At 41.5% G+C, this 27,627-nt stretch overlaps 1 protein-coding gene across 1 annotated transcript; it reads right to left on the bottom strand.

Moving 5' to 3' along the window:
• Positions 1-277: 277 nt before the first annotated feature.
• Positions 278-15,648, bottom strand: DDX47 (DEAD-box helicase 47). Its single transcript, XM_041736862.1, has 12 exons — positions 15,519-15,648; positions 14,791-14,884; positions 7,728-7,916; positions 7,401-7,472; positions 7,025-7,143; positions 6,346-6,417; positions 6,115-6,231; positions 5,460-5,606; positions 4,626-4,763; positions 2,855-2,925; positions 2,160-2,289; positions 278-827 (listed from the first exon to the last, which is right to left on the bottom strand). Exons 1-12 carry the CDS (start codon positions 15,603-15,605, stop codon positions 693-695), a joined length of 1,371 nt encoding a protein of 456 aa, XP_041592796.1. The 5' UTR covers positions 15,606-15,648; the 3' UTR covers positions 278-692.
• Between the last annotated feature and the right edge of the window lie 11,979 nt (positions 15,649-27,627).

Here is a 27,627-nt window from a genome sequence, read left to right as displayed (position 1 = left end):
TATTCAGTAATTTATCAGACTCTACAGTCTTACTTATGAACTTTGGTCCATCACCAAGAAAAACACAACCTCCTTTTAAGCAGGACTTCTCTTTCAAAACCATCCATCATCTTGTTCCTTTGTGGATTTTTTGAAACCATAAATAATGTTTATCTTAATTTAGGACAAGCAATGAATTTGCCACATAACTTACAACTGCCAGTTTCTTATCTATTAGCAAGATCTCACTTAAATCCATAAAGTCCCTCAACCTATAAAGGTCTTCAAGGAGTCTGAATCTTTTAAAAATAGTATTTATTATTTCACATTAGATCTAATGAAGCATAAGCTGAGATTCTTTAAAGTACCACCATTTTACAGACATAATAGCTTCTTTTCTTTACAATAACAGGCCCAGTACTTCATCAACCTAGTCCTTGACTTACAGCTGAAAAATCAAAAGGTCTGTGTGAGCCGATAGAAGAGCACATCCTAGTTATGCCATGACCAAGGAACCAAAGCTGACATCAGCACTGTAAAAGCCAGTCTGCAGGAATGCTACTCTAAAGAAGGGGAATGAGTACTAAGTTAGATGAGGTTCTGGCTTCATTCTGACAGATTTTAGTCTAAGAAACTCTGCTGAAGAGGTTCATTCTCTTCTACAATCCCCTTTTATGGAACAGAAGGCTGAAATTGAATCTTTATAAAAGAAATTAACGGCCTTTTCGTTTTTTCTTCATTTTTCCTCCAGCCACCTTGTTCCTGACACCAATAGCACCCTCCGTGTCATCGTTGTCCCCAGCGTCCTCCCGCGTACGTTTCTTCTTTTCTCCATGCTCCCTTAACTCCTGCAAGAAAAGAAAAGGATGGGAGTGAAAATTACTCTCACTGCAAGTAACAAACACATCCTGGTCTCCTCTCTTTAAAATCAAACTCTAAGTAACTCTCTAATACCTCATATTAGCAAAGGGCTAAGACCAAAATTCCAATACACAAAAATGTTTATATGAAAATTAAAACAATAAGCTATTATTTTCACATGACAGGCCAGCAAAAATTTAAGAGGATGGTAACACCTCATATTGGTCAAGGTATGGAGACATCCCCATATACTTTGTTCACAGGGCAAACTGCTATATCTTTTCAGAGGGGAAGGGCAGGAAATCTGGCATTCTATATGAATTTGAATTTTAACTGTATTTACTCCTCTGTCCAACAATTCTACTTCAAGGAATTTATTCTAAAGAAACAAAAAGCTGTGCATACTAGAATGCCCAACATCGTACCAGTTAAAATACAAAACACGTGAAAAAGTATAAATATGCACTAAGGTAAAATCATGTTATATATTCATAACGGAATTCTCTGTAGCCACTAAGAAGTGATCACATGACTCTCTCTCTATTTGTTAAAATAGAAAAATGTTAATCATATACAACTACGTAAAGATGCTGAAAAAAGAAAAATAGCCAAATGTTCTCTGTGCTGGGTGGCTTATATGCTTCATTTGTTATTTTAATCTTTTCTGTATTTTCTGAAATTCTTTCCAATGTACATGGAACACTTTTATAAACCAAAATACCAAAGAATTCCATGTGAGCAGAAAAATAAAACAAGCTCACACACCAGCTACTCAGAAAGCATCCCAGGGGCAGAGCTGCCTTATCCCTCAAACTGGAACTCTAGAGAACAGACAGTACTTGCTAGGATTCTCTTCAGAATCTTCCCATCCATCCTACAACTATTATGACTACTACTTATTATTAGTAACTATGTAGTTCACATTAGCTTTATCTGGTGCCAAAAAAAAAAAAACCCTTTTACAGTATCAATGTAATTATTATTCCCAATTTTCAGGCAAATAACTGATTCTGAGAGGTAGATGCATTGCCCAAACCTATAATGTCCAATTCACAGTTGGGTCTTCTGATCTCAACTCCAAAGGTTTTCTTGCCACATGTGAAACATGAAGAGTGGCTGAGCATGTGGTCACTGTGGTCAGACTGAGTCCAAATCTTGACTCAAATTACCTACCATCTCTATATTTTAGTATGCTCATCCTAATTTTAGAATAAAATAATACTCAGTTCCTATGGTTCCTTCTGAGGATTAATAAAACAGTGTCTAGGACACAGTTAACGTCATTTGCATTTAAGTTGATGAGAAAATAGGTTGCATACCATTCGGGCAAATCTCTGGGCTTCAGTCACACGTTCTGTCAGCATCATAACCTCATCATCCTGTGTTGGAAAGACAGGCAGTTTCTTCCCAATTAAGTGTTCTATGCGTTGAAAGAGTTCCACATCATACCTGAGGAAGGAAATGGCATGGCTTTGGTTGGCTGACAACACAAATGTCTGTCCATTCCAAAAGTATACATTATGTGATATGATGCAACAAGAGCCAGTTTTAAACACTACTGAATTCATTATTACTCTTCAGAATACTGATTAGATGCAATCTTCTGTACACAGCCCACTAGATAATCACCCATCATATTCTTAGTCCCAGAAAAGTCCTGGTTACATAAAAATTTGTTCCTTTAGAAACAAAACCAAAATAATTACTCTAATACTTTTGAGTTGAGGGAAAGGTCACTGAGCTCCAGCTTCAGCAGCTGAAAGAAACAGCAGGCGGCTTCTTCCTCTGTTTCTATAATGCCAAATACCATACTAGATCCTTTACATATGGATCACCAATCTTCATTAAAACCCTGCTAGGTAGGTATTATTATTTCCATTTTACAAAAGATGAAAACAGCATGAAGGAGGTTAAATGTCTAGTAGAGATAATGGCAAAGTCAGGTGCCAAGTCAGAAGGCTTCAAAGCTGTTCTTTTCTCTCCATTGTTCTGCCCCTGAAGTCAACTCACTTACTGTGTGACAAAGGTGATAGCTTTTCCTGATCGCCCAGCTCGAGCAGTTCGACCCACTCGATGGATGTAATCCTGAAACAAAAAGCATAAATAAGTGTGAGTTATATAAAATACAAATAAAAAACTATGAACATAAAGTCTTATTGCAAACCTTTGAAAGAAAACAGATTCATGTTGAAACATGGAAAAATGGATTAGGCAATAAGTTGAGATAAATCTACTTCCTCTTCTCCTTGCAGCACCAAATTGGTTCTTTTTTCTTTTCTTTTACAAAAAGGCAAATCTAACGTGTATCTACATGGTCTAGAGAAAAACAGCAGTGGATCTAGAGGCAGACTTGGATCATGGCTCTGTCCTACCGTCTACACAACTGTCTGCAAGTCACACAGAGTCTCTGAATTGGTTTCTCTCTATAAAACAGAGCTAGAAATCCATGCCCAAACTCAGAGTCATTGTGAAAATCAAATGAGGCAGCAGTTAAATACAAAGCCAATAGATATTAGTTGTTCTGAGGGCAATTCTGTCCTCACCATGGAATATTTAGAAATGTCAACAAACCTACCTGGTTGACACAATGTCACCTGTGGGGAGAGGCCAGGAATGCCACTAAGCATCCTAAAATGCAAAAGACAGCCCAGCAAAGAATCTGCTAGCCCAAAATGTTAATGGTGCCAAGGCTGAAAAACCCTGACATATGCTAAGAACCATAAGCTGATCGTTCTAAAGAAATGAGACTGACAAAGAATAGCATATGCTGCACCTACCCCTTTGGCTATAAGCCCCCAATACCTCTCTTTGGCTACCTTCATTCACATTAATATCACATTCTCAGGCATGTGCAAGATAATGAGAATGAATAAATCAAGAATTTTCCCAGTTTTTGATAATTAATTGAGGGCAAAAAATTAAAATAAAATAATGTTGCAACTAAGGAGATATAAAAACATTCCATTAAGAAATACACTTTGGGGGTGCCCGGGTGGGTCAGTCGATTAAGCATCTGCCTTCAGCTCAGGTCATGATCCCAGAGTTCCCAGACTGAGCCCTGTGTCAGGCTCTCTGCTAAGTGGTGAATCTGCTTCTCCCTCTCCCTCTGCTCCTCTCCCAACTCACTCACTCTCTTTCAAACAAATAAATCTTAAAAAAAAAAAAAAAAAAAAAAGAAAGAAAGAAGAAATACACTTTAGATACAATGGAGTATTATTCAGCTATAAAAAAAGAACTGAATCTTGCCATCTGCAACAAAAGATGGACCCTATGGATATTATGCTAAGTGAAATAAGTCCAAGAAAGACAAATACTGCATGAGCTAACTTGTATGTACAATCTAAAAAGAAAACAACAACAACAAACTGAGCTCATGATACAGAGACTATATCTGATAGCTGCCAAAGGTGGGAATAATGGGGGTAGGGGATATAAAACTGGATGAAGGAAATCAAAAAACACAAACCTCAGGTGACAAAATAAATCAGTCATGGGGCCATAATGTATAGCATGGTGACCATAGTTAGTAACAGTCTATCACACACTTGAAAGCCACTAAGAGAGTACAGTTTAAAAGTTGTCATCCCAAGGGAAAAAAAAATTCGTACCCAAGTATAGTGACAGATATTAACTAAATTTGTAGCAATCAGTTTATGATATGTGCATATATCATATCATTATGGTGTACAACTGAAACTAATGTTATATGTCAATTATACCTCAATTTAAGAAAAAGAAAGAAATAGACTGTGAGACTAGCATGTCAGGTCAGCGACAAGACTCACCTTGGAATGGGTAGGAATGTCAAAGTTAACAACTACATCCACATGAGGTATGTCCAAACCTCGGCTTGCAACATCAGTGGCTAGAAGGATAGAACGAGCCTTTGCCTTAAACTTATTAAGGGATCCTAGGCGTTTGCTCTGAGATGATGAAAAGAAATGAAAAGAACTTTAATCTTGGAAAGTTAAGGAATCTTAGAATCTAAGTCATACACTCTAGGAACAACAAATTTAAGAACAGAGATTCACAGGTCAAAAGAAAACACAGAAGCAACAAAAAAATATTTAAGACTAAGGCTAGAAAAATACTAACATGAAATAAGGATAATTTAACATGATAAAGAGTAGAAACACCTGGGTGGCTCAGCAGTTGAGCATCTGCCTTTGGCTCAGGGTGTGATCCTGGGGTTCCAGAATCAAGTCCCACATCGGGCTACCTGCATGGAGCCTGCTTCTCCCCCTGCCTATGTCTCTGCCTCTCTCTATGTATGTGTCTCTCATGAATAAATAAAATCTTAAAAAAAAAAAAACAAGACATGATAAAGAGTAAAAAATAATTTATTAAAAATCTTTTGAGACCAAAGAATCACTTATTACCACTAGGGCTGAATAAATCAACTCAAGAGCTTCCATATCGGACAAATAACTATGAAATCTTCTAATCTGGACCTTCTGCCGTCCTGAAAGGAGGAAGTGACCATCCAGAGCAACACTTTAAGGCCCATAAATCAGAATAATTCTAGGAGGATGCATTGACGTTATTGTACAGACTTACTGCTCTATGTTTACTCTTCTCATGCCACCAGTCCACCACTAATGATGCCAAAGAATCTTTACCTGACTCATCTGTCCATGCAGGGGGATGGCAGTGAATCCAAGGTTTCGGAGTAGCAAAGCTGTTCTCTGAGTATTGTTACAGGTACTGCAGAATATCATAAAGGAGTTTCCAGCCAATTCATTAAGAATATAAACCAGGTAGGTATCCTAAGTTACAAAACAATGTGAGTGATTGAACCTGGAGGTAACGCTGGAGTCCTGGGCATATAAATTATGTAAGTTTCCTATAGTTGTTTCCCAATTATCCAGACCCTAGCTGCCCATTTTGCATTTCTGAAGCAGTGTTATCTTTGTGAACCATGAATTTCACTTATAGCCTAAAGCCAAGCACAACTCCCTGTACCCAGCAACCAGGAAAAGCCCTTCCATCAAAGCACAAAACTAGGGTCCCAGGCCTATAAAAAAGGCACATCAGCAGCAGACAAAAGAAAAGCTACTTCAAGAATGGGGTTGGAAAGGAATTACATCATTATTGTGGTTTAGCATGCTGTGAATTCCCGGAATGTTTGACTTTATCAGTGATAAATATAAGCACAGTATGTGCTCTAAAACAAACAGTAGCACAGCTCTTAGCTAATCATAAGTGGACACACTTTCAGATGCTTTGCTGAGGAAGGAGAGGGAGAGGCAGGAATGATCAAAGTAAACACTTCACCTTGAATTTAGAAGGAATAAAAAGATAATATTGCTGTAATTTCTCAACTGTCTGGTATTTGGAGGAAACAGCACACTTCACAGGATTCTTCAGTGCTGCTCGCTGAAGTTTTTGCACCTACAGAAAGAAAGCTTGGAATAGTACACAGATTCCTAAATGCTCTATTTTTATTATTGTTATTGTTTTTATTACTTAATAAAGAAGAAAATGTTAAGTCCTAGAAAATTTCACCTTCTTGGTCATGGTAGCAGAGAAGAGAAATGTTTTCCGATCTCGGGGAATCACCTTGAGGATCTTGTCAACCTAAGACAAAGAGGAAAAGGACAGCAATGTAACATTTACACTGGACACTGGCAAATGCTCTTTGTGAAGGAGACTGAGTACAAAACTAAAAGTATCCCTGTGGGAACTCAAAAATTCAATTCAATTCAGCTAAAATTTACTGAATATTACTTAAGATAATAAGTACTTATCTTAAGTACTTTTTGATACCATCCCAGATGCTATTTTTTAAAATGTCATTCAGAGAAAAGAAGTTTAAATTAGAGTAGAGCCAATCTAAAGGAAAAGTGAAGAATAAATGTTCATCAACTAAGTAAGACATGATGACTGAGTCAGCTATGATGACAGAAAATAAAGACTTTTCAAAGTGTATGAGAGAGATATACATCAAATCAAATGGAAAGGAAATCTGTTGAAATTTCTCATGTCTGAAATCAAAATCAAACTACATTCTAGAGAGGATGCTGAGGCACTGACAATATGAGGAGAACCAAGAATGAGAAAAGGTGGCAGAGATGTTTAGCTGATGCTGATACAGGATTCCAGATAAAGTAGATGTGCAATGAACCAAATTTTGAAACAGGGCACTTGAGATGCCCAAAGAGGAAAAAAGAAATTGAATGCTCACTTCTGTCTCAAAATCCATATTCAATATTCGGTCTGCTTCATCCATGACCAAGTATTTGAGAGCTCTTAAATTGAAACCTTTTGTATTTTCCAAGTGGTCAATCAATCGACCAGGAGTTGCTATCAAGAAACGGTGGGGAGAAAAAAAAGAAACATTGAGGGAAAAGGTCAATATTTAAGGACAAGGAAAAGGACAAAAAGAAAGTTACCAACCACCGCACTCCCCCAAACCCCAATTTTCAGAAATTAAAAAAATTAAACAGAATCGCAAAAATCCTTTCTTCAAAGTCTTTCCGCACAAATAAGTTACGCCCAACATCAGTAGATTTCCTCCAATTTATCATCACCAGTGCCTTTAACCTTTGTCAATTACTCACCTATTACTATGTGTGGTTTTTTGGCCAGGGCCAGAGACTGGGACATTGAATCAATTCCACCTACAATTACAGCTACAAAAATAAAAAAAAAAAAATTTATAGAAGAGAGATCCTTTATTTTTTCCATAGTTCACTGAACCATCTTTTAAAGTCAGTGCTAGATTTCGACTTAAATTTTTCTTCCTATATAACTTTCCCCAAAGTTAAAATACCAAATTGGCTCTTAAGGTCAATGAACTCATGTTAATAATACTTCCTTCTATTCTCCTTTAACACTCATTCTAAACTTGTAAAAAAACTGTGATTCTTCTCCTCTTAGTCACTTACCACTTTGCACACCAATAGAAGACCCCAGGGCTTCAAATTGCTCTGAAATCTGAAAGGCCAACTCTCGAGTGGGCGTGAGAACTAAGGCAAACAGACGCTGGGGCGTCTCCAGCAGTGCATTCAGAATGGGCAAAGCAAAAGCCCCTGTTTTTCCAGATCCAGTTTCTGCCAGCCCGATGATATCACGACCTAGGAAGAAAAAGAAAACATCTAACAGCAAAGATATGCTCTTTGCATTATTTCCATATTTTCTACCATGACCCAATGTGGGCACAAAGTAGACAACGAATAAACATTTGATGAAGTGGAGGAAGACAGAGGCTGAGCAGGAAGAAGACATGGTCTCTGTCCTAGATAAGCTCAAAATCTGGGAGTGACATATACAAAGATGGTATGATGTGATAAGGGCTTTAAGATAAGCCCCTACAAAACAGAGTTAAAACACAAAGGAAGGAATAACTTAGAGCCCAGAGGAGTCAGGAAAGGCTAACAGAGGTGATGGGTAAATCAAATCTGGAAGTAAGCAAAGGAAAGGAAGGACATTCCTATACCAGGACAGAGGATGGAGGCTTTGAAGAACACAGCAGGTGCAGGCAGAGTGAGAAGTACAATGTGACCAGAACACAGAAGTGTTAAGGAGGGAAAGGGAGAAGAATGATGCTAGAAAGGAAACTCATAAGCCATGCTAGGGAGTTCTGATGTCTTCCTTTAAGAGGGAGGAACTGAAGAATTTTAAGCAGGGAACATCAAGATCAATGTTACTCCTCTGGAAGATAAACCCTAGGCCTGATGGCATAAGGAGCCAAGGAGCTCAACAGTACAGGCCATTTCCACTGCTTCTTCTGAGGGAAGATGCCATAAGTAATCCCTTAAAAAGAGGTCCCCAGGGTTTGTTATCACCAATCAAGCTACAACTATAAAATTTGGAAATTAACTCCCAAAACAAGACCCCCATCTCTAGGCTGGTGGGCTGCAGCTCAAAACATAGTTGTGCACTGTAACAGCACCCACTGGGAATGCTTCCTACTGAAAATGCCCTCTAGTTGATGCTCACATTATTCCTTGATTGTATATAACTGCTTAGATTTCCTTACCTAGAGATTAATCCTAAAATAAACTCCTTCTCTCTGAGATTAGCGGAACATGACTCTTCCTTAAGATCTAAAATGACCTAAGCAAACAGAAGGGGAAACACACAGGAAAATGAGAGCTCAGTTAGGATACTGGGGAGTTATGATGGTGGTCTGAACTAAGGGAAGGCCATGAGGACAGAAATAAGTGAGATGTAGAAAGTAATGCAAGAAAATGTAGTTGACACATGGGCTTCTAGATTGGGGAACTCAAAGGCCATAAATTGACATCAGGGATAAGGGCTTACAGAAAATTAGTTCTGGTGAGGAAAACAATGACTCTGGTTTGAACATAGGGAACTTGAGGTTCATGCAACAGGCTCAGAGAGAAATATCTAAAAACAAGTTGGACATACTTGTTTGGAGCACAGCAGAGAAGGTAGGCTAGAAACACAGACATGGGAGCCATCCTAACAGTGGTACTCCCCTAAGGGCAGATGCATTAGAATCATCTATGAGACTTTTATATGTATACACACCAGGGTCACACATGTAGAAACTGTTTCAGTGGGTCTAGAAATCTCTATTGTTTTTCAAGTTAGCTTCAATAGCTTGGCTGAAGGAATTTTGGAAACTGGGCACAGGAACACGGTCTGATTTGGTGACCTGATTCTGGTGACCACTGACTGAGATTCACTGATGCAGACAGTGTTAAAGATTCAGGATTGAATGAGAAATCTTACTAGTGTTTTAGAGTGAGAAAAAGAGTAACGATAGAATTAACATTGCAAAGAAAAAGGAACCAGAAGAAACTGAGAACGAATAGTTAGACAAAGATACAGAGACAAAGACACAGAGACCTGTGTCTCTGCCTCTCTCTCTCTCTTTTTGTTTCTCATGAATAAATAAAACCTTTAAAAAAAAGAAGAAGAAGAAAATACTGACTTGAAATTGAAAAGAGAGGAGAGTGAGTGATATCAAATAGAACAGACGCCTCAATATCCGTCTCTTAGACATTAATCACTTAAACTGGGATCAGTCACGCCAGATCAGTCACTGCATATTCTAATGAATGCCACCCTTCACCCTTCTAAACAGCAACATCAATGCTTTCCATATAAAAGTACAGGTGTAGAGACACCTGGGTGGCTCAACAGTTGAGCATCTGCCTTTGGAATGGGCATGATCCCCGTCCAGGGATAGAGTCCTGCACTGGGCTCCCTGTGAGGAGCCTGTTTCTCCCTCTGCCTATGTCTCTGCCTCTGTGTCTCTCATGAATAAATAAATAAAATCTTAAAAAAAAAAAAAAATTACAGGTGTAGAGGTGAATTATAAGTCAGACCAGACAATCAACTAACTTTGTAAAGGTCACAGAAACAAATGACAATATAGGGATAAAATTTCTCCTTCATTTACTAACTTTAAGGTTCCTCTTGGTTGTAGGGTAAGTGACAACGGACTATAACAGCATCCACCTATTTGCGAGCTAAGGGCTTCCAAAGCTTTTTATTCCCCAACTCTGGGGTTTCTGCCCTCCCTGCTGGGGTACAACAAGCCTTCTGGAACAGGGAAAAAAAGAAAAAGAAAAAAATTAGAGGGATCTCTCCTCCTTTTCTGTCAAAAGAAATCTTAAAATTTCAGAAGAAAGGAGTATACAAGAAAGATTTAGGGAAGTAAGGGAGTTTAAGTCTCGATTCACATGGCTGTGAGCAATGCCCACTGCCAGCAGGTAAGGCCTGCACCTGTACTGCTTTTAGTTCTCTATAATCTCCTCAAAACAATATTCACTTTGTGAGACTAATTTTTCTCTATTATTTCCTTTCTTCCTCTCACAACCCCTAAGCCTTTCCAGTGGTACTATCTGTGTAGAATACACACCCCATAAGGGCACAATAAATTCATTCACCTTGGCCACATTGCCAACACCTAACACACTGCATGGTATGTGGCAGCCTTTCAAAAAACTGTCTGAAATTCCTAGAGGACTGTAAATGATCTCTGAATTAGAAATAAACTTAATACATGAAATAGATGGGAAGAAAAGCATCCTCAAAAACAATCAAAAGGGGCACCTAGGTGGCTCAATCGGTTAAGCATCTATCTGCCTTTGGCTCAGGTCATGATCTCGGGGTCCTAAGATCCAGCCCCACATGGGGCTCCCTGCTCAGCGGAGAGCCTGCTTCTCCCTCTCCCTCTGCCTGCCACTCCCCCCCCCCAAATAAATAAATAAATAAATAAATAAATCTTGTTAAAAAAAAAAAATCAAAAGACTTTGTTCTCTCCATTGTAACACTGTGTTACAGGGCCAAGAATGCAGCTTTTCTGCTAGGACATCCTATATTCAAATTCTAGCTCCACAAAATAGTTATGTGACTCTAGTCAAAGTACTTAATCTGCTGACTTTCAATTTCACCAATAAAATAATCATTCCTGCCTTTCAGAATCGTTACAAGGTTTAAGAACAATGGATATACCCAGGACTCTGTAACTTTGTGCAAAGGGACACCGTCAGTAGTACTCAAACTAAAATTTTAAAGCTCATTTAATAGAGAAAAGAAAAACTTTGTTAGATTATTTAAACCTCTTGTTTAGGGCCAGTGTGTATAGGTGTTTTTAATGAAGCATTTATAAATTGCTCATTAGAATGAGATAAGCTCAAGAATAAGAATAATGACTTTTTGCATGATGATTATGTCAATCACAGTACTCAGTTCCTAGTAATCTTTCACTGACTCCTATCTTCTCTGCATTCAATACAAACTTTTTACTGAAAACATTATGAATAATTTCAGAATTACCACCACCTAATTTGGGTTCCTTCTGCCAAGACATTCTATAGAGTAAGCAAGAAAATGCCAGAATGCGCCAACCCTTCTTTTTGCTCTTTGAAAGCAACTCCAGCAGTGCTGACTGCCGAAATGTCTTCCTCGTTCGTGGCCCTTGTAGTCCTTATTCTCCTAGCTTCTCTAAACAAGTTCAAAATGTTTACTATCGCCTCCCTGAAACACTCTCCCTTACCTAATTTGTATGAAATTGTACTCTCACGATTTTCAACCCTCTACTGAGCATCCACTTCTCCCCTCTGTCATCTCTTGACCTTACCTGGCAACCTCACCCATGTCCAGTTTCAGCTACAACTTCCCTTTGGACATGGTCTGTAGCCAGTTCTGGCCTCTTAAGCAAGCTCTAATCCCTAGATTCCAACTGTGCATTCTATCTCTTTGATGCCTGAAATCAATTATTTCCAACCGAAATCCTCTTCCCTAAAATTATTTTTCCTCCTATGTTCCTTTTTACACCAGTAAAATGTCCTAAACACACAGGCAATAATCTTAGATTTCCCCACCTCTTGCTTTCCATTAACAAATTAGTTATAAAATCATGATGATTCTTTTTCTATCATTTTCTCTTTTTCATTCTCACTACCACTAACCTATCCTTTATTTGTTGCCAAAATTACTGCAAGGCCATCCTAACTGGTCTCCCAGCCTCTGGTGCCTCATCTCTAAACTACCTTACAAAGCTATGAGATTAATATTCCAAGAATACAACTCTAAGGATTTCATTCCCCTGCTAAAAAATAATCTCCAAAGGCACTCCACGGCCCATGGAACAAGACCAAATTCCTTTATTCAGCATTTAAGTCTGGCATAATCTGGCCCCAATGATCTACTAATCTTTCTCTCCATTCTCTGTTAAGTACGTGCAGGCCTGCACATATGCCCATGTTTTCCAGCCTCCTTAGTTTTTTTTTTTCCATGCTGTTCTCTATGCCTAGAAAGTCCTCCCTGCCATCATACATGAATGTCTAAATTGTATCCAGTCTTCACAGTTCAGCTCAAATGTCTTTCCAACCCTTCCAGCCAAAAACTAAAGTTTTCTCTAATCCATTCCAATGAGTAATAAACTATTCTCCCTCAGTGCACTTGGAATATAACTTTATGTCCCTTGTAATAGATTTATAATTACCTCCTTACTAGTCTCCAAGTTCTTGGAGAGGGCTGAATCTTAACTTCTGTGCCTTACATTTACAACAGATGCATACTATTTATGGAAGGACCTAGTGGAATTTCACAGAGTAAGTTTAATTACTTTTCCACATGACAGCTCTTCAAATCCTGAAGCCAATTATCAGATCCCACCCAGCTCCACTCTTCAGAGTGAATGCACTCAGCTCCTTTAGCTGTTTAGGACTATTCTTTTTTTCTTTTTTAAGACTTCATTTATTTGAGAGAGAGAGCATGCAAGCCCAATATCCAAAGGAGACACAACTACAAATGCCAGGCACTGCTTAAACATTCTACGGTCAATTTAAAAATTGAACAAGTCTTGTTGGTTTTATTTCCATGTTTCTCAAATCTGCAGTCACCTCTCCCTAGCTAAAATCCAAAACCTCTCTATCCCAGATTACTGGGAGATAAGTAAGATAAGTGGAGAACAGCAAAGGGAGAGAAAGAATCTGAAGCAGACTCTGCACTAAGCATGGAGTCACACTGGGCATGTAGTCCTACTTGGAGCTCAATCCCAGGATCACAAGATCATGACATGAGACAAAATCAAGAGTAGTAAGCTCAACCAACTGCCCCATTTAGAACTATTCCTTTCTTCTTCTTCTTCTTCTTTTTTTTTTTTTTTAAGATTTTATTTATCTAGTTGACAGAGGAAGAGAGAGAAGACAAGCAAGCAGAGTGGCAGGCAGAGGGAGAGGGAGAAGCAGGCTCCCCACTGGGCAGGGAGCCTGATGTGGGGCTCGATCCTAGGACCCTGAGATCATGACCTCAACCAAAGGCAGACACTTAACTGACTGAGCCACCCAAGCAACCCAGGACTATTCTTGATACTATACCACATCCAGTACCACTCGGTCGGTCCCTCAAAACTGATCCCCAGAACTAAGCATAATATTCTAGGTGTGATCTAATCAGCACAAGGCACTTTTCTCTCTCTCGAGCTAGTTCAGAAGTTCCTAACATGGGATATGCAGGAGAGGAATTCAGGGTGAGGGGGTAACTTCTATGTAAAGATACATTTATACATTTTTTCTGGGGAAAAACCCTTAATGTAGCTATGATTATACTCATTTTCTCTAAGGATCTTAATGAATTTCAGTTAACACTGCTGGGCCTCGTTTACCACCAATCCTAATCCTGTGAAGCTGGACTTTGGGAATATAAAAGTAGCACTTTACCCTTACTCCTAGAAAGTTTATCCTGTTTCGATCCCACTAGTCACCAACCAATGTTAGCCATTCTTCTGCAAATTTGATAAATATGTCTCACAAAGCAAGATCTCTCAACTCCTCTAGATACCAACAGATATTCCAGGCACTCTTATGTAAATCTGCATTTATTAACTCATAATATCTTTTTTTTTTAAGATTTTATGTATTTATTCATGAAATACACAGAGAGAGAAGCAGAGACATAGGGAGAGGGAAGCCCGGTGTGGGACTCCATTCCAGGACCCTGGGATCACAACCTGAGCCAAAGGCAGATGCTCAACCACTGAGCCATCCAGGTGACTTGACTCATAATTTCTAACAGGTTTCTTGTTAGTACACTTTAATCCAGTGCTTCCTTAAAGTCAGCATCTATTGCAAACAACAAATCGCCTTGTAGAAAGTAACCTCAATAGAAGAGCATTACTTTTTCAAAGCCAATAAGCCACAAATTTTGTATCTTTAGAGATCATGTCTTTGTTTTTGTTTTTAATATTTTATTTATTTATTCATGAGAGACACACAGAGAGAGACAGAGACACAGGCAGAAGGAGAAGAAGTAGGCTTCCACGCAGGAGCCTGATGTGGGAATCGATCCTGAAATTCCAGAGACAAAGGCAGACGCTCAACTGCTGAGCCACCCAGGCGTCCCTAGTGATCATGTTTTTATACCACTTGAGCTACACAAGAATAGCTTTCAAAAGTAGTAAAGGATTTAATTGAGTGTAATTTCTTATTATATCTGTAGTAAGCCACATATTTCATTTCAGCCTACCTTGTAAGGCCAAAGGAATAGCTTCAATCTGGATCTTTGTGGGCTTTGTCCATCCCAACTGGTCACAAGCTTCACACAACACATCTGTCACACCCTTAGAATTCAGAAAAACACACTTAGGCAAAGAAGAACACACACACTTGCCTCCCTGCTAATTAAACGACGGTCAGAACCACCTTGCCGGTGACGTGGGCATCCCTTACCCTTTGATTCAAGGGGTACTGAGCCTGCTCGGTCTCCTCCTTTATTACGCGCACTAGGAGATCGCGCCTCAAGACGTGGCACTTCCCACTCAAAGACAAAAGCCAAGTTCTTCACATGTATTATTAGTTCATGCAATCCTTACAATCCTGTGAAGCACTTATTATTACCCCCAATCTACAGATGTGCAAAGTGAGGCACGGCGAGGTAACATCCCCTAGTAAGTGACTGGGTCGCAATCCAAACCCGTTTCATCTCACTCCGAAGCCCAAGACTTTGGCAGGAGTACAAGCTCCTCCTGGCAAATACAGCCGTCGCCACACCACGATGGAGACAGACGCAAAGGGGGACCCTCAGGGATGGGCGGCCTTCCCACCGTTCAAACCCGGAGGCCTAGGGGCAGCGTCCGAAACCCAAGCCAGGCCCCAGCTGCTTTTGTACACCACCAGCCGGGATGCGAGGCAGCTGGACTCCGCCTGAGCCTGCTGCCAGCAAAACAAAGAGAAGCCGGCGCCATCCACGCTCACCAGATCTTTAAACGTTTTCGTTTCCTCCTCCTGCACGGCCGGCTGAGGCCCTTCCGCGGGAGAATCGTGCTCCTCGGGCGCCGCCATGTCTACCGCGGACTCCGGAAGTGCGTCGGAGGCGCGCGGGATGCTGGGAAATGTAGTTTTAGTCTCCCCGGCTGGCATGTTCTGGGCGCCCCCGTGCGGGCTCTCTGGGATTTGCCGGCCCGGGGTGGGGGGCGGGGCGGGGTGTGGCTTAGCGGAAACTTGGTTTTTTTTGTTTTTTTTTTTTTAAAGGGGACGGGGGGGGGAGGGGGAACCCTGGGTGGCGCCGCGGTTTGGCGCCTGCCTTTGGCCCAGGGAGCGATCCTGGAAACCCGGAATCGAATCCCACGTCGGGCTCCCGGTGCATGGAGCCTGCTTCTCTCTCTGCCTCTCTCCCTCTGTGTGACTATCATAAATAAATAAAAATTTAAAAAAAAATTAAAAAGGGGACGGGATAGCTATAAACGTGTGGACTTGTAAAATGTAGCCGAGTGCAGAAGGGGCTGATGCCGTGGGCCTCCTATCTGTCCTTTAGGACCCTTTATAGAAACTTTCTCCACCTCTCACACCTGTTATGTTCCTTGCTTTTCTAACCATAGACTTTGAACAGGTTGATACCACAATACTATTTATTTATTATAATTGTTTCATTCATTTATTCAATAATATTTCTTTAGAGCCTACCATAGGTAGGGCTACATTAGATGTCAAGTGAACAAGACAGCATCCCCTGCTGTCCTGGGGAAGACAGACAATAAAATGATCACAGATCATTTTGCTGGTGAAAAATGCTATGATGTAACAAATAGAAATAAAAATGGTAGAGCATAATGGGGAGAGTGGGTTGTGGGAATAACTGTGAGATCCAGCAAGGCCTCTGGCAGGCAGTGATAGTTGAGCTGAGACCTCAGTGATGAGAAGAAGAAAGTCCCTTCAAGAGCCCAGGGGACAATTATTTCAGACTTAAGGAATAGCAAGTGCAAAGGCCCTGAGGGAATATAGCCAATGAGGCTGTTCTGGAAAGCAATCTGCCACTACTAATGCAAATTAATTTATTTTATGTTGCATGCCCTATGTCCAGCAAGCACACTCTTATGGTCCAGCATGCAGGTTCACATGGTGTCATGGTGTTCACTGAATCATTTTGGAGGTAGGGAGTTGGAGGCAACTGGTGTCCATCCTTGCAAGAGTGGACAGTTAAAATGTGTTCACATGGGACACCTGGGTGGCTCAGTCAGTAAAGCATCTGCCTTTGGCTCAGATCATGATCTCAGGGTCCTGGGATCCAGCCCCACATTAGGCTCCTTGCTTCTCCTTCTCCCTCTGTGCTCTCATTCTCTCTCAAATAAGTTAAAAAAAAAACTTTAATAAAAATAAAATATTAATTAATTAATTAATTTAATAAAAATAAAATGTGCTCACGGTATGACCAAATGTGCCTACAACAATATGGCTGGATCTCAAAAACCTAGTGCAGAGTGAGAAAAGCATAAAATATGTCATGTACTTTTTTTTTTTTTTTTAATTTTTATTTATTTATGATAGGAACACAGTGAGAGAGAGAGGCAGAGACACAGGCAGAGGGAGAAGCAGGCTCCATGCACCAGGAGCCCGACGTAGGATTCGATCCCGGATCTCCAGGATCACGCCCCGGGCCAAAGGCAGGCGCCAAACCGCTGCGCCACCCAGGGATCCCATGTACTTTTTTTTTAAAGATTTTATTTACTAATTCATGAGACACACAGAGAGAGAGGCAGAGATATAAGCAGAAGGAGAAGCAGGCTTCCCATGGGAAGTCCGATGCGGGACTTGATCCTAGGACCCCAGAATCATGACCTGAGTCAAAGTCAGATGTTCAACCACTGAGCCACCCAGGCGCCCCTGTCATGTACATTTAAAATACATGCCCACAAAATATCACTTTCTGCTGCAGCACATACACAGGGAAAAATACACTTTAGACATTTGAGATTGGTGATCTGTGGAGCAAGCAGAATTGGAATAAAATTGGGAACTGGGGAACAGGGAATAAAGGAGAATACAGGGGCAGCCCGGGTGGCTCAGCGGTTGAGCACCTGCCTTCGGCCCAGGGCGTGACCCTGGAGACCTGGGTTCGAGTCCCACGTCGGGCTCCCTGCAGGGAACCTGCTTCTCCCTCTGCCTGTGTCTCTGCCTCTCTCTCTCTCTCTGTGTCTCTCATGAATAAATAAATAAAATATTTTTAAAAAAATAAAAAAAATAAAGGAGAATACATGTACAAAGCAAAAGAAGGGACTTCTGATGACAATGTGCCTTTATCTGAGAATTGTCAGCTCAATCCCCTGTGCCTGAGGTCCTTTCCACTGCCACGCTGCAAAAAGGTCCCAATTTAGGAATCATGTTGGTGTCTACAACCACAAAAAGTCAGAAGGGTACAGTCAGAGGAGTAAGATTGGTAAGACCCTGCAGGGCCCCTGTAATAAAAAAAAATCTTGGGGTTGGATGTTAACCTGAATACAAAAGGAAGCCACTGGAGGGTGCTGAGCAGTGAAGCAACATGATCTAACATATTTAAAATATCACTCTGACTCTTTATGAAGATAGATTGTAGAGAGGAAAGGATGGAAAGAAACTTTCTAAGAAGCCAGAGGTGATCTTCTTACCCTCAGCTCTAAGCATACTCCATGAATGCTACCTGGATGAATTATAGCTTAGTAAAGCATTGAGGTTGAGTATGATGGCAGATCAAAAAGGACTTCACTGGTTGTTTGCTGAGGAAGTGAAGTTGTTTCTAGCTTTGAGATTACTTCCTGCAGAATATACTGGGGCCTTCAGTCTTTTTAGGAGAGAAGGAAAAAAAATAGAGAAGACACACACTGCATAAAACAAAAGGTCACCCTGAAATTGGTTCCATTTGCACGTGCTGTGCCAACAGTCTGAGGCACTCCAGCTCTCCGTTCAGCTCCCTACCCCTGCATGCTCTCTGTTTTCCCAGGACTGGGGATTAGGCCACTCTAGGTGATTTCCAAAGTGGGTAATACTCTTTGGGATGAGAAGAAGTTTACTTATCCCAGAGAAAGTCGCCCAAACTGCTCTGGCTCTTCCTCTCTCTGTACTGTGCTCTGTAGACTTGCTAGAAATGTTGGATGCTTCGTTTGACAAATGAGAAACCCAAGTCCAGAGGGTGAAGAGAAATGTCACACAGTAATGTAACAAGAAACAAAGAGTAGAACCCAGGCCTCCAGGACCCAGCCAGTGCTTTTACTGCAGAGAACATTGTCTTCCATGATCACAGCAGCTTTCTCCTGTGGGGTCACGCTCAGAATTCCTCTGCCACCCCGAGTTTTCTGTAAGAACAACAACAGAGCAGCTAAGTACTTATTCAGCTTCCCTTAGACACATTTTCTGATTTCATTTAGGAGGGGAATAGGGAATGAAAAGTGCTGAGGGAAGCCGGAAGCACCCACTGGAAAAGAAGTGAAGCTAGAGGCCTGGAAAGGGACCCAGATGGAAACAATTGAAAGCACTATAAAATTGTATATCATATAGGGTCTAGAGTTACCCAGGTTTTGTTCAAATGTGTTACAGGAAAGAAAAAAAAAAAAAAAGTCACACAGAAGATTTCTGGGGATCTGGTGCTGCTCTGAAGGAGAATGGATTAAAACTACTATAAAATAAACTGTCCTGTTCAGCCAAGCAAAACCTTTTCTGTTTGTTTTTGGATAACTCAGACATCAGCTATTTTTAAAACTTCTTCCCATGCCAGTGTCCCCAAGGTGCAAAGGGATGCCAAGAGGCCACTGCACAGTGGTGGTGGCAGCGACCTGGTGGCACCATTCCATGGTCCAGGGTGTGCCGGCAAGCTTTGGGCCTCAACCAGCACCCATCTCAGTGATAGGATTCATGTCACACTGGCAGGATGACCACAGAGTTTCCCACAGAGGAGAGCCTGCATCAGCTGCGAGAATCAGCTGCTTTTGACAATTCCTACCAGGTCTGGTGTCATTTGGATATTTATATTCTAGTCGTAGATATAATAGAAGCCATTCTAGTAACCGAGCAGTGTCATATCCTCTACTTTAGAACAATGAGGAAGGTTGAAGAGGAAATCTAAATAAACTCTCAAAATGATGAGAGGGAAAAGCAAGTCTGAAACAATATACTGGGTCCAGAAGGAGAGAGGGCAAAGTGACTGGCCCCACCTTACTCTCAAAGGTCTTCACAGACCCTAGGCACTCCTGCCTTCATAGGCCCCTTTTTTCTGCATGCAAAAAAAGTTACTAAAAATTACGTTTCAAGGCTGTGTTAGTATAAGGACAAATATATAAATATTACCATACTAAGATAGTTTCTTTGATGTGAAAGTTCTTTTTTTTTTCCTTTTTTTTTAAGATTTTATTTATTTATTCATGAGAGGCACAGAGAGAGAGGCAGAGACATAGGCAGCAGGAGAAGCAGGCTCTCTGTGGGGAGCCCAATGCAGGGCTTGATCCCAGGACCCTGGGATCACGACCTGAGCCAAAGGCAGATGCTCAACCACTGAGCCACCCAGGTGCTCCCTTTATTTTCCTTTTGATTTTAGAAGAAGGTAAAACCTTTTTTTGGTGGGCCGCTGAAAGTATGGTTGGCTCCAGGCACGGTGGCCACTGCACTTGGCAGATAAGGGAAGTGGTGGTGACAAAGCTTTCAGCAGGTCAGGGACACTGGGCTGCTCTGGGATAGGAGCAAGTCAGGACAGCAGTGGCTCCTGGACGAAATGTGAAGTGAGTCCTCAAACTTAGAAATAAGACTTCTGCAGAAGACACAACAGAGAATCCATTGTTCATCAGTTTGAGCTGAGAATCCTTCCAGAAGTTGCATTCCCTGCAGTCTATTGCAGAGAAAGCTCCCTTTCTGTTCTGAACTTGTCCTGTATTCATCAAGAAGGAACCAGTGCCACATTTAATCAGTCAGAAAATTATATTTGGGGACCCTGAGTGACTCAGTTGGCTAAGCGCCTGCCTTCAGCTCAGGTCCTGATCCTGGGGTCCTGATATCAAACCCCATATCAGGCTCCCTGCTTGGTAAAGCCTGCTTCTCCCTCTGTGTGCTCTATCATATAAAGAAATAAAATCAAAAAGAAGAAAGAAAGAAAGAAAGAAAGAAAGAAAGAAAGAAAGAAAGAAAGAAAGAAAGAAAGAAAATTATCTTTTAATTTACAAATCAAAATCTGCTATGAATGTATATGTTCAAGAGAAGAGGCACACTGATGATTGCTACAATGAGAGAAACAGAAGAGAACCATGTGTACCCAGCATCCAGAAGACAGAGAGTTAACAGACAAATTACTTAGTTACATAACCAATCCAAGCCTAGAGGAAGAAAGAAAGCTAGTCCCAGTTGTTTGCTAATGTCTTCTTTTTGCTTTTGGTTTGAAAAGCTTCTTAAAATACAAAGGAATCTGTATTTGTTTTTGTTTGTTTGTTTGTTTGTTTGTTTGTTTAGTAAATAGTCTCAAACATTATGTCAGGATCCAGACATCAGGATCCAGGATTAAGCCCGAAACCTGTGCTCCAGTTGAGGAGACAGCCTGTTTAAAAAATAAGAAGAGGGGCTCCTGGGGGGCATCAGTCAGTTAAGCGTCCAACTCTTGATTTCATCTCAGGACATGAACTGAGTCCTGGGATGGAGCCCAGCGTCAGGCTCTGCTGGAGATTCCTCTCCCTCTGCCCCTCCCTCTTGCTCACTCACAAGCATGCTGTCTCTCTCAAATAAATAAATAAATCTTAAAAAAAATAAAAGAGAGAGAAAAAGAAGAAAGAAAAGAAGAAAGAAAGAAAAAAAAAAGAAAGAAAGAAAGAAAGAAAGAAAGAAAGAAAGAAAGAAAGAAAGAAAGAAAGAATCCTCACAGTCAGGTGGGACTTGAAAACAGAACAGTTTTTACACAGTTTTAGACACAAAAAAGTAATCACAAGTGAGATGAATGGTTCTATGGAGAAAAGCAAGGGGATGACTTAACCTTTTTCTGTGAATCATGGATGTTTTCCCTGTGGAAGTGACTTTTAAACTGAGACCTGGAATTGACTAGTTGTGTGGGAATAAGGAATGGCTTTATTTTTTTTTTTTAAGATTTTATTTATTCATGAGAGACCCAGAGAGAGAGAGAGAGAGAGAGAGAGGCAGAGACACAGGCAGAGGGAGAAGCAGTCTCCAAGCAGGGAGCCTGAGGTGGGACTCAATCCTGGGCTCCCTGCATGGAGCCTGCTTCTCCCTCCACCTGTGCCTCTGCCTCTCTCTCTGTCTCCTCTCTGTGTATTCTCATGAATAAATAATAAAATAAAAAAAAAGATGATGATTTAGGATAAAGCTGGCAGTATAGAGAGGGATCTGAATATCTGGGACCCTATAGGCCATGAAAAGGATCTGAGGATTTGAGACTTTATTCCAAGGGCAACAGGAAGCCTTTGAAGAGATTTGGGCAGAGTTGTATTTGAAAAAATGGCTCAATCTCCTGCAATGGAGAACAGATCGGGTCAGAGGGAAGAGTAACATCACTTACTAGGTATTCAAGCTAAAGATGATGGTATTTTGGACCAGAGAAGAGCAGTGGAGGTGGAGAGAAATGGACAAAATCAAAGGGTGTGGAAAAACTAGATAAGTCCTCATGAATGATTTAACATGGAGGAGGAAGGCCGGGGATGTGTTGATGATTCCCAGTGTCTGGCTTGAGCAAGAAGAAACCAACTGGAACCTTTATATAGCTAGGAGACACTGGAAGAGAGGCAAATATGTGGGCAGATAAAGTGAGTGAGGTCATGGTCAGAAGAGAATGGTTATTGTAGGAACTGAGCCTTGAACCCAACCCAGACTGGCTCCAGAGCTCCCACTCTTACCACCATACTGAATTATGTATGTGTTATCCCTAGTACAGCTACAGGAGATAGGAATATAAATAATATGCCCTTAAAATTTTCAATTAGGGGGCAAGCTGGGTGGCTTGGCAGTTTAGTGCTGCTTTCAGCCCAGGGCATGATCCTGGAGACCCAGGATCGAGTCCCACATCGGGCTTCCTGCATGGAGCCTGCTTCTCCCTCTGCCTGTGTCTCTGCCTCTGTGTGCGTGTGTGTGTGTGTGTGTGTGTGTGTCATGAATAAATAAATAAAAATTTTTTTTTTTTAAAAAAGGACTTTCTAATTGTGTGATTTCCCACCCGACTATATGCTCTACAAGGGCAGTGATCACAACTGTGCTATGCCTCATTGCAATGCCCAGTGCCTATCATAGAATAAGCATTTAGCAAATAGTTGCCCAGTGAATAAATGAGACTGATTTGTAGATTAGGCTCCTATGAGTGAGGTTAGCATGAGTAAATCCCCAGAGCCTACTTATTTACTAATTATATGGATCATAGGAGTTTCTGAAATTCAATTTAATAAGACCGCAAGCAGCCACTCCCATAATGGGCACCACCCCATAAGCAGTGGCTAGGAGCAGCTCACTCAGTGTGGCAGTAAAGCCAGCTGCTCAGCCAACCCTGCCATTTGGCCCCTTGGACGTTAGCCAGAACCCCTCGGTCTACTACCATCCTTGGGTCTTTCAGATAAGAGAATCCTATGTCCGGGACCTGAAAAAAACTGGTGTCTCAGACTGAGAGTTACAGTGCAGAGGACAGTATTCTAAGATGTAAATAAAATATATAAAGAATGGAATTGACCTGAAGTCAACAACAAGCAGGAAATTCAAATGTTATGCTATAATCCTTATGTAGAAAACCACAAAGGCTAAAGTTTCAAGGTCAGTTCACTCATACTATGGGATGGGTGATAAAGGAAAGGCAGCTATGTCTCATTTCCTGGTTTCCTGGTTGTTTCCTATGCCTTTTACATAAGTGTTTTATTTTTAATCATGCACAATTTTACTTTTTTTTTTAAAGTAGGCTCCACACTCAACATGGGGTTTGAACTCATAACCCTGAGATCAAGAGTCTCATGCTCTACTGATTGAGCCAGCCAGGCACCCCTGCATACACAATTTTTTAAAATTGTTAGAAATGGAGGTGTTTTTGTAATTCCTGGCAATCCAGGTACCATTGCCATAATGAAATAGTAATACACAGCAGCTTCCAGCCACACTTTCGAATAGAGGCCTGTGAATTTAAGTATAATGAGTTTGATGTCGAAATGTTTAAAATAAATAAACATAAAACATTAACTATTATCTGGGGCATTTCTCATCCTTCATGATTGTCGAACTACTTTTCAACAACTGTCTGATGACTGACAATGTTCCCCCAGTATGATTTCTTTTCCTTAAGTAGAAACCAGAAACTCACTTGCCCACCCTCCCTTACACCTAAGGCACAAGTCTCTATCAAAAAGAGACACCCATGCCAGGGCTTAATTCAGAACAGAGTGATGCAAGGATGTGGATCGTGGCATTGGCAGATGTGTCCAGCTACAGAGGGCAGCAGTGGCAAAGGTTCTGGTGTCCAGAGCCTATATTGAACTTATAGATGCCACCTGAGGTGTCCTAGCTTAGTGACAGCAGCAGTGGAGTTTCTGCTGGTGTAGTGATGTCACAGGGTTTGGGTGTTGTTCCCAGCTGCATTACCCACAAGCCTTACTTGTACCTTCTTGGAGATTCTCTGATCTTCCTAAAATACTTTAATAAACTTCTCTGTTAAATTAGTCGGAAGAGGTTCTGTTGTTTGCATCTAGGAACTCTATGTAGCAGAGCTGCTAAGGAGAAGAAACCATGCTTCCCCAATTCTACATAATTAAAACACACTCTTCAGCTGCCCCTCTGTAAGTGACGCTGCACGCTGCCTGGTGAGCCTAGCACATTTCCTGTGTCTGTCTGCTGTCTCCCCTGCTGCCCTAAACATCCTCTCAACCACCCAGTGCCGCCCCTCTCCCATTGTCATTCTTAACCCATGACCTTGCTTTCTATTTTGGGGAAAAATGAAGAGGACTTCCACAAGTTCCCACGCCAAATTTAACACTTGCCTGCCCCACTTCCCCTCTTGTTCTGAGGATCTACTTTCAGTGTCCCAGCAAGTGAAGGGCAACCCCCAACTTCTTACTTTCTCAAGAACACTCTTCCAAAGCCTCCATTTCCTGTCCCGCACCATCACCTTTTTCCCTCTCTCCTGGATCATATCCACTGCTGGACAAGATAAAGAGATGATTTCTTTTCATCTTATAGAATATTTTTCATGACCCTGTACCACCCCCTCCCCCGCGGCAGCTAGTGCCCACTTTTTTGTTCCCCTTGACAGCAAAACCCTTCAAGAAAGTTGTCTATACAGGCTGTCTCCAATCCTGTCTCTTAAAACCCCTTCAGTAAAGTCCCCATTGTTTCTACAGATATTTCTCTTGTCAAGGTCATGGCCGTGACCTCCATGCTGTTAAACCAAATGACCAATTCTCATTCTTCATTTTACTTGATTCTCCAGCAGCCTTTGGCTCCCTCCTCTTTGAGAAATCCTTTGCATTGCCCTCTAAGTCACTGCAGACGCCTGGTTTCTCTCCTGCTCTGTTGGCCACTCCTTCTGCCTTCCTAGTTAGCTTCCCCTTATCCCCACCCACTCCTCACTCTGAATGTTGGCAGACCCAGGGCTGAGTCCTTGGAGCTATTCCCTGCCTTGTCTATGTCTACTCACTTCCAAAGTGTCATACCCAATCTCATGCCTCAAATACCACCCATTTGCTAAGAACCCTCACATTCACAACTCTTTTCTGACCCCTCCTCAAGCTCCAGACTTATTTATTCAACCATCTACTCATCTTTCCTCCTGAATGTCTCCCATGTATCAAACTTAATGTCTCTAAAATGGAACGCTCCTGATTCCACTCCTCCCCAATTCATGCCACCCACAGCTGTCCCCAGGTGAGGAAATGGCAATGTCATCCATCTCAACCACTGAGGCCAGAAGTCCTCTCTTTCTCCCGCCTCCCACAACCAACCCATAAGCAAATCCTGTTGGTCTACCTTCATAGTATATCTGTTATCTCATTTCTTTTCTCTACTGCCAGCTACCAACATCTCTCCCCTGCAGTATTGCAATAGCCTCCTAATTGGTCTTCTTGCCTCTACTCTCACCCCTCTGTAGAGAATTCTCCATGTAGTAGCAAAGGGATCCTTATAGAACATAAACCTGATCAGATCAGACTTATGATCAGACTCTGCTTGAAACCTTCCAATGACTTTCCATTTCACTCAGGGCAAAAGGCAAAGTCCTTACAACAGTCCACAAAGTCCAACCCATGTGGGCCCCACTGACCTCTGAACTCATCTCCTGCCCAGCTCCCCTTACTTGCTCTGCTGCAGTCCTGTTGAGCTTCCAAGCTCTCTAAATCACATCCAGTATGCTTCTGCCTCAAAGCCTCTGAGGCTCATCCTGGCATGTTCTTTCCTTGGGTACCTGCATGGCTCTCTCTCCCACACCAGATTTAAGTCTTCACTCAAATGTCTCCTTGTCATTGAGGCCTTGCAACCCCTCTCTGCCTACACTCTCTCTCCTGTCCCTGCTTTGTTTTTCTCCATGGCACTTATTACCATAAGCAGAATAATGGCCCCCACAGATGTGCACATTTCTAATCTCCAGAATCTGTGCACACCTTCTGTTCAGGGGAACAAGGGGAATCAAGTTGCAGATGGAGTTAAGGTTGCTAATCAGCTGATTTTAAAATAGGCAGATGATGGTAGATTGTCCAGGTGGGCCCAATGTAATCATAATGGTCCAGAAAAGTGGAAGAAAAGGCAGAAGAGGCCAGAATGATGCAATGGGAGAAGGACTCAACCCATCATTGCAGGCTTTGAAGAGGGAAGAAGAGCTTAAGAACACAGCTTAAGAACATAGCAGCCTCTAGAAGACAGAAAAGACACAAAAACAATTCTCCCTTAGAGCCTCCAGAAAGGATCATAGCCCCACCAGCTACTTTATTTTAGTCCAGTGAGGCCCGTGTCAGATTTCTGACTGTAAGAAAATAAATGTGTGTCATTTTAAGCCACTGAGCTTTCAGTAGTTTGTTACAGCAGCAATAGGAAACAAATACTATTTCACAAACTAGATATTTACTTCTTTCCTTAGGTCTGTATTCCCTATCATCACAATCCATGATAGTAGAGATATTTGGCTATTTTGTCTACTACTCTGTGCTCACTGCCAGAAAAATACCTAGTATATAGTGGGTATTCAATAAATACTTTGTTGAATGAATGAATATCTACATATCTGTAGGTGTCTGATGTGTATGAGAGGGAATGAGGAAGACGAAAGACAGAGCAGTGAATGTCACATGGAAAGGTTATATGCTTGTATGCAAAAGGAATAGTAAACTAGACTGAGATTCTGGAAACTGGGCCCAGATTGGTCATCCCTGGTAAAGAGAAGAGAAGCTCAACAGCTTTCCACATATAAGACAGGAGTGTGGGGACAAGGTCCAATCTGACTATGGTACACAAAGAAAAACTTTTTCCCTTACTAGCTCCTGTACACCAAAGGGAGTGGTGTCTTCCCATCCTGTCCTGGGAGGGAAATGCAGATCACCAACTACATGAGAAACCTTACAGAGCTGGTCATGCTAGAGAGATAGAAAATGATAACCCAGTCTTCCCCTCTTAGAAGATATCCCTTATTTAAAAAAAAAAAAAAAAAAAAAAAAAACCCTAATTAAGGAGGCCACTCTGGGAAGGAAAGCTTTCAGAGATCAGGAAGTTCACTGTCAGCATGACAGATTTATGATTCAGTGCTGACCTAGGGCTGGGTTTAGTTTTTTGTTTTTTTTTTTTTAATTTTTATTTATTTATGATAGTCACACGCAGAGAGAGAGAGAGAGAGAGAGAGAGAGAGAGGCAGAGACATAGGCAGAGGGAGAAGCAGGATCCATGCACCGGGAGCCCGACGTGGGATTCGATCCTGGGTCTCCAGGATCGCGCCCTGGGCCAAAGGCAGGCGCTAAACTGGTGCTCCACCCAGGGATCCCTGGGTTTAGGTTTTTGATGCCAGAGCCTATGGAGATGAGGCATCAGGTTCAACATAGAACTGCCTTTCCTCTCTGCTCCTGCTTTTCATCACTAAAGGACTTGCAAACATTTGCACTGGTGGCACACAATGATTCTTCTG

Source organism: Vulpes lagopus, chromosome 21 (genome assembly GCF_018345385.1).
Source record: "Vulpes lagopus strain Blue_001 chromosome 21, ASM1834538v1, whole genome shotgun sequence".
Taxonomy (NCBI): domain Eukaryota; kingdom Metazoa; phylum Chordata; class Mammalia; order Carnivora; family Canidae; genus Vulpes; species Vulpes lagopus.
Note: the sequence above shows the minus strand (reverse complement) of the source record. Positions and strands in the feature narration are given on the sequence as shown.

What these genes read in the sequence shown, in the direction of transcription:
- DDX47 (XM_041736862.1), bottom strand. Translation starts at nt 15,605, where the DNA reads ATGGCGGCGCCCGAGGAGCACGATTCTCCCGCGGAAGGGCCTCAGCCG. An exon ending in TTATTCCTTCTAAATTCAAG is followed by an intron (nt 5,607 to 6,114) that starts GTGAAGTGTTTA and finishes TTTGTAACTTAG; the next exon opens with GATACCTACCTGGTTTATAT. An exon ending in ACATTCCTACCCATTCCAAG is followed by an intron (nt 2,926 to 4,625) that starts GTGAGTCTTGTC and finishes TTTTTGTTTCAG; the next exon opens with GATTACATCCATCGAGTGGG.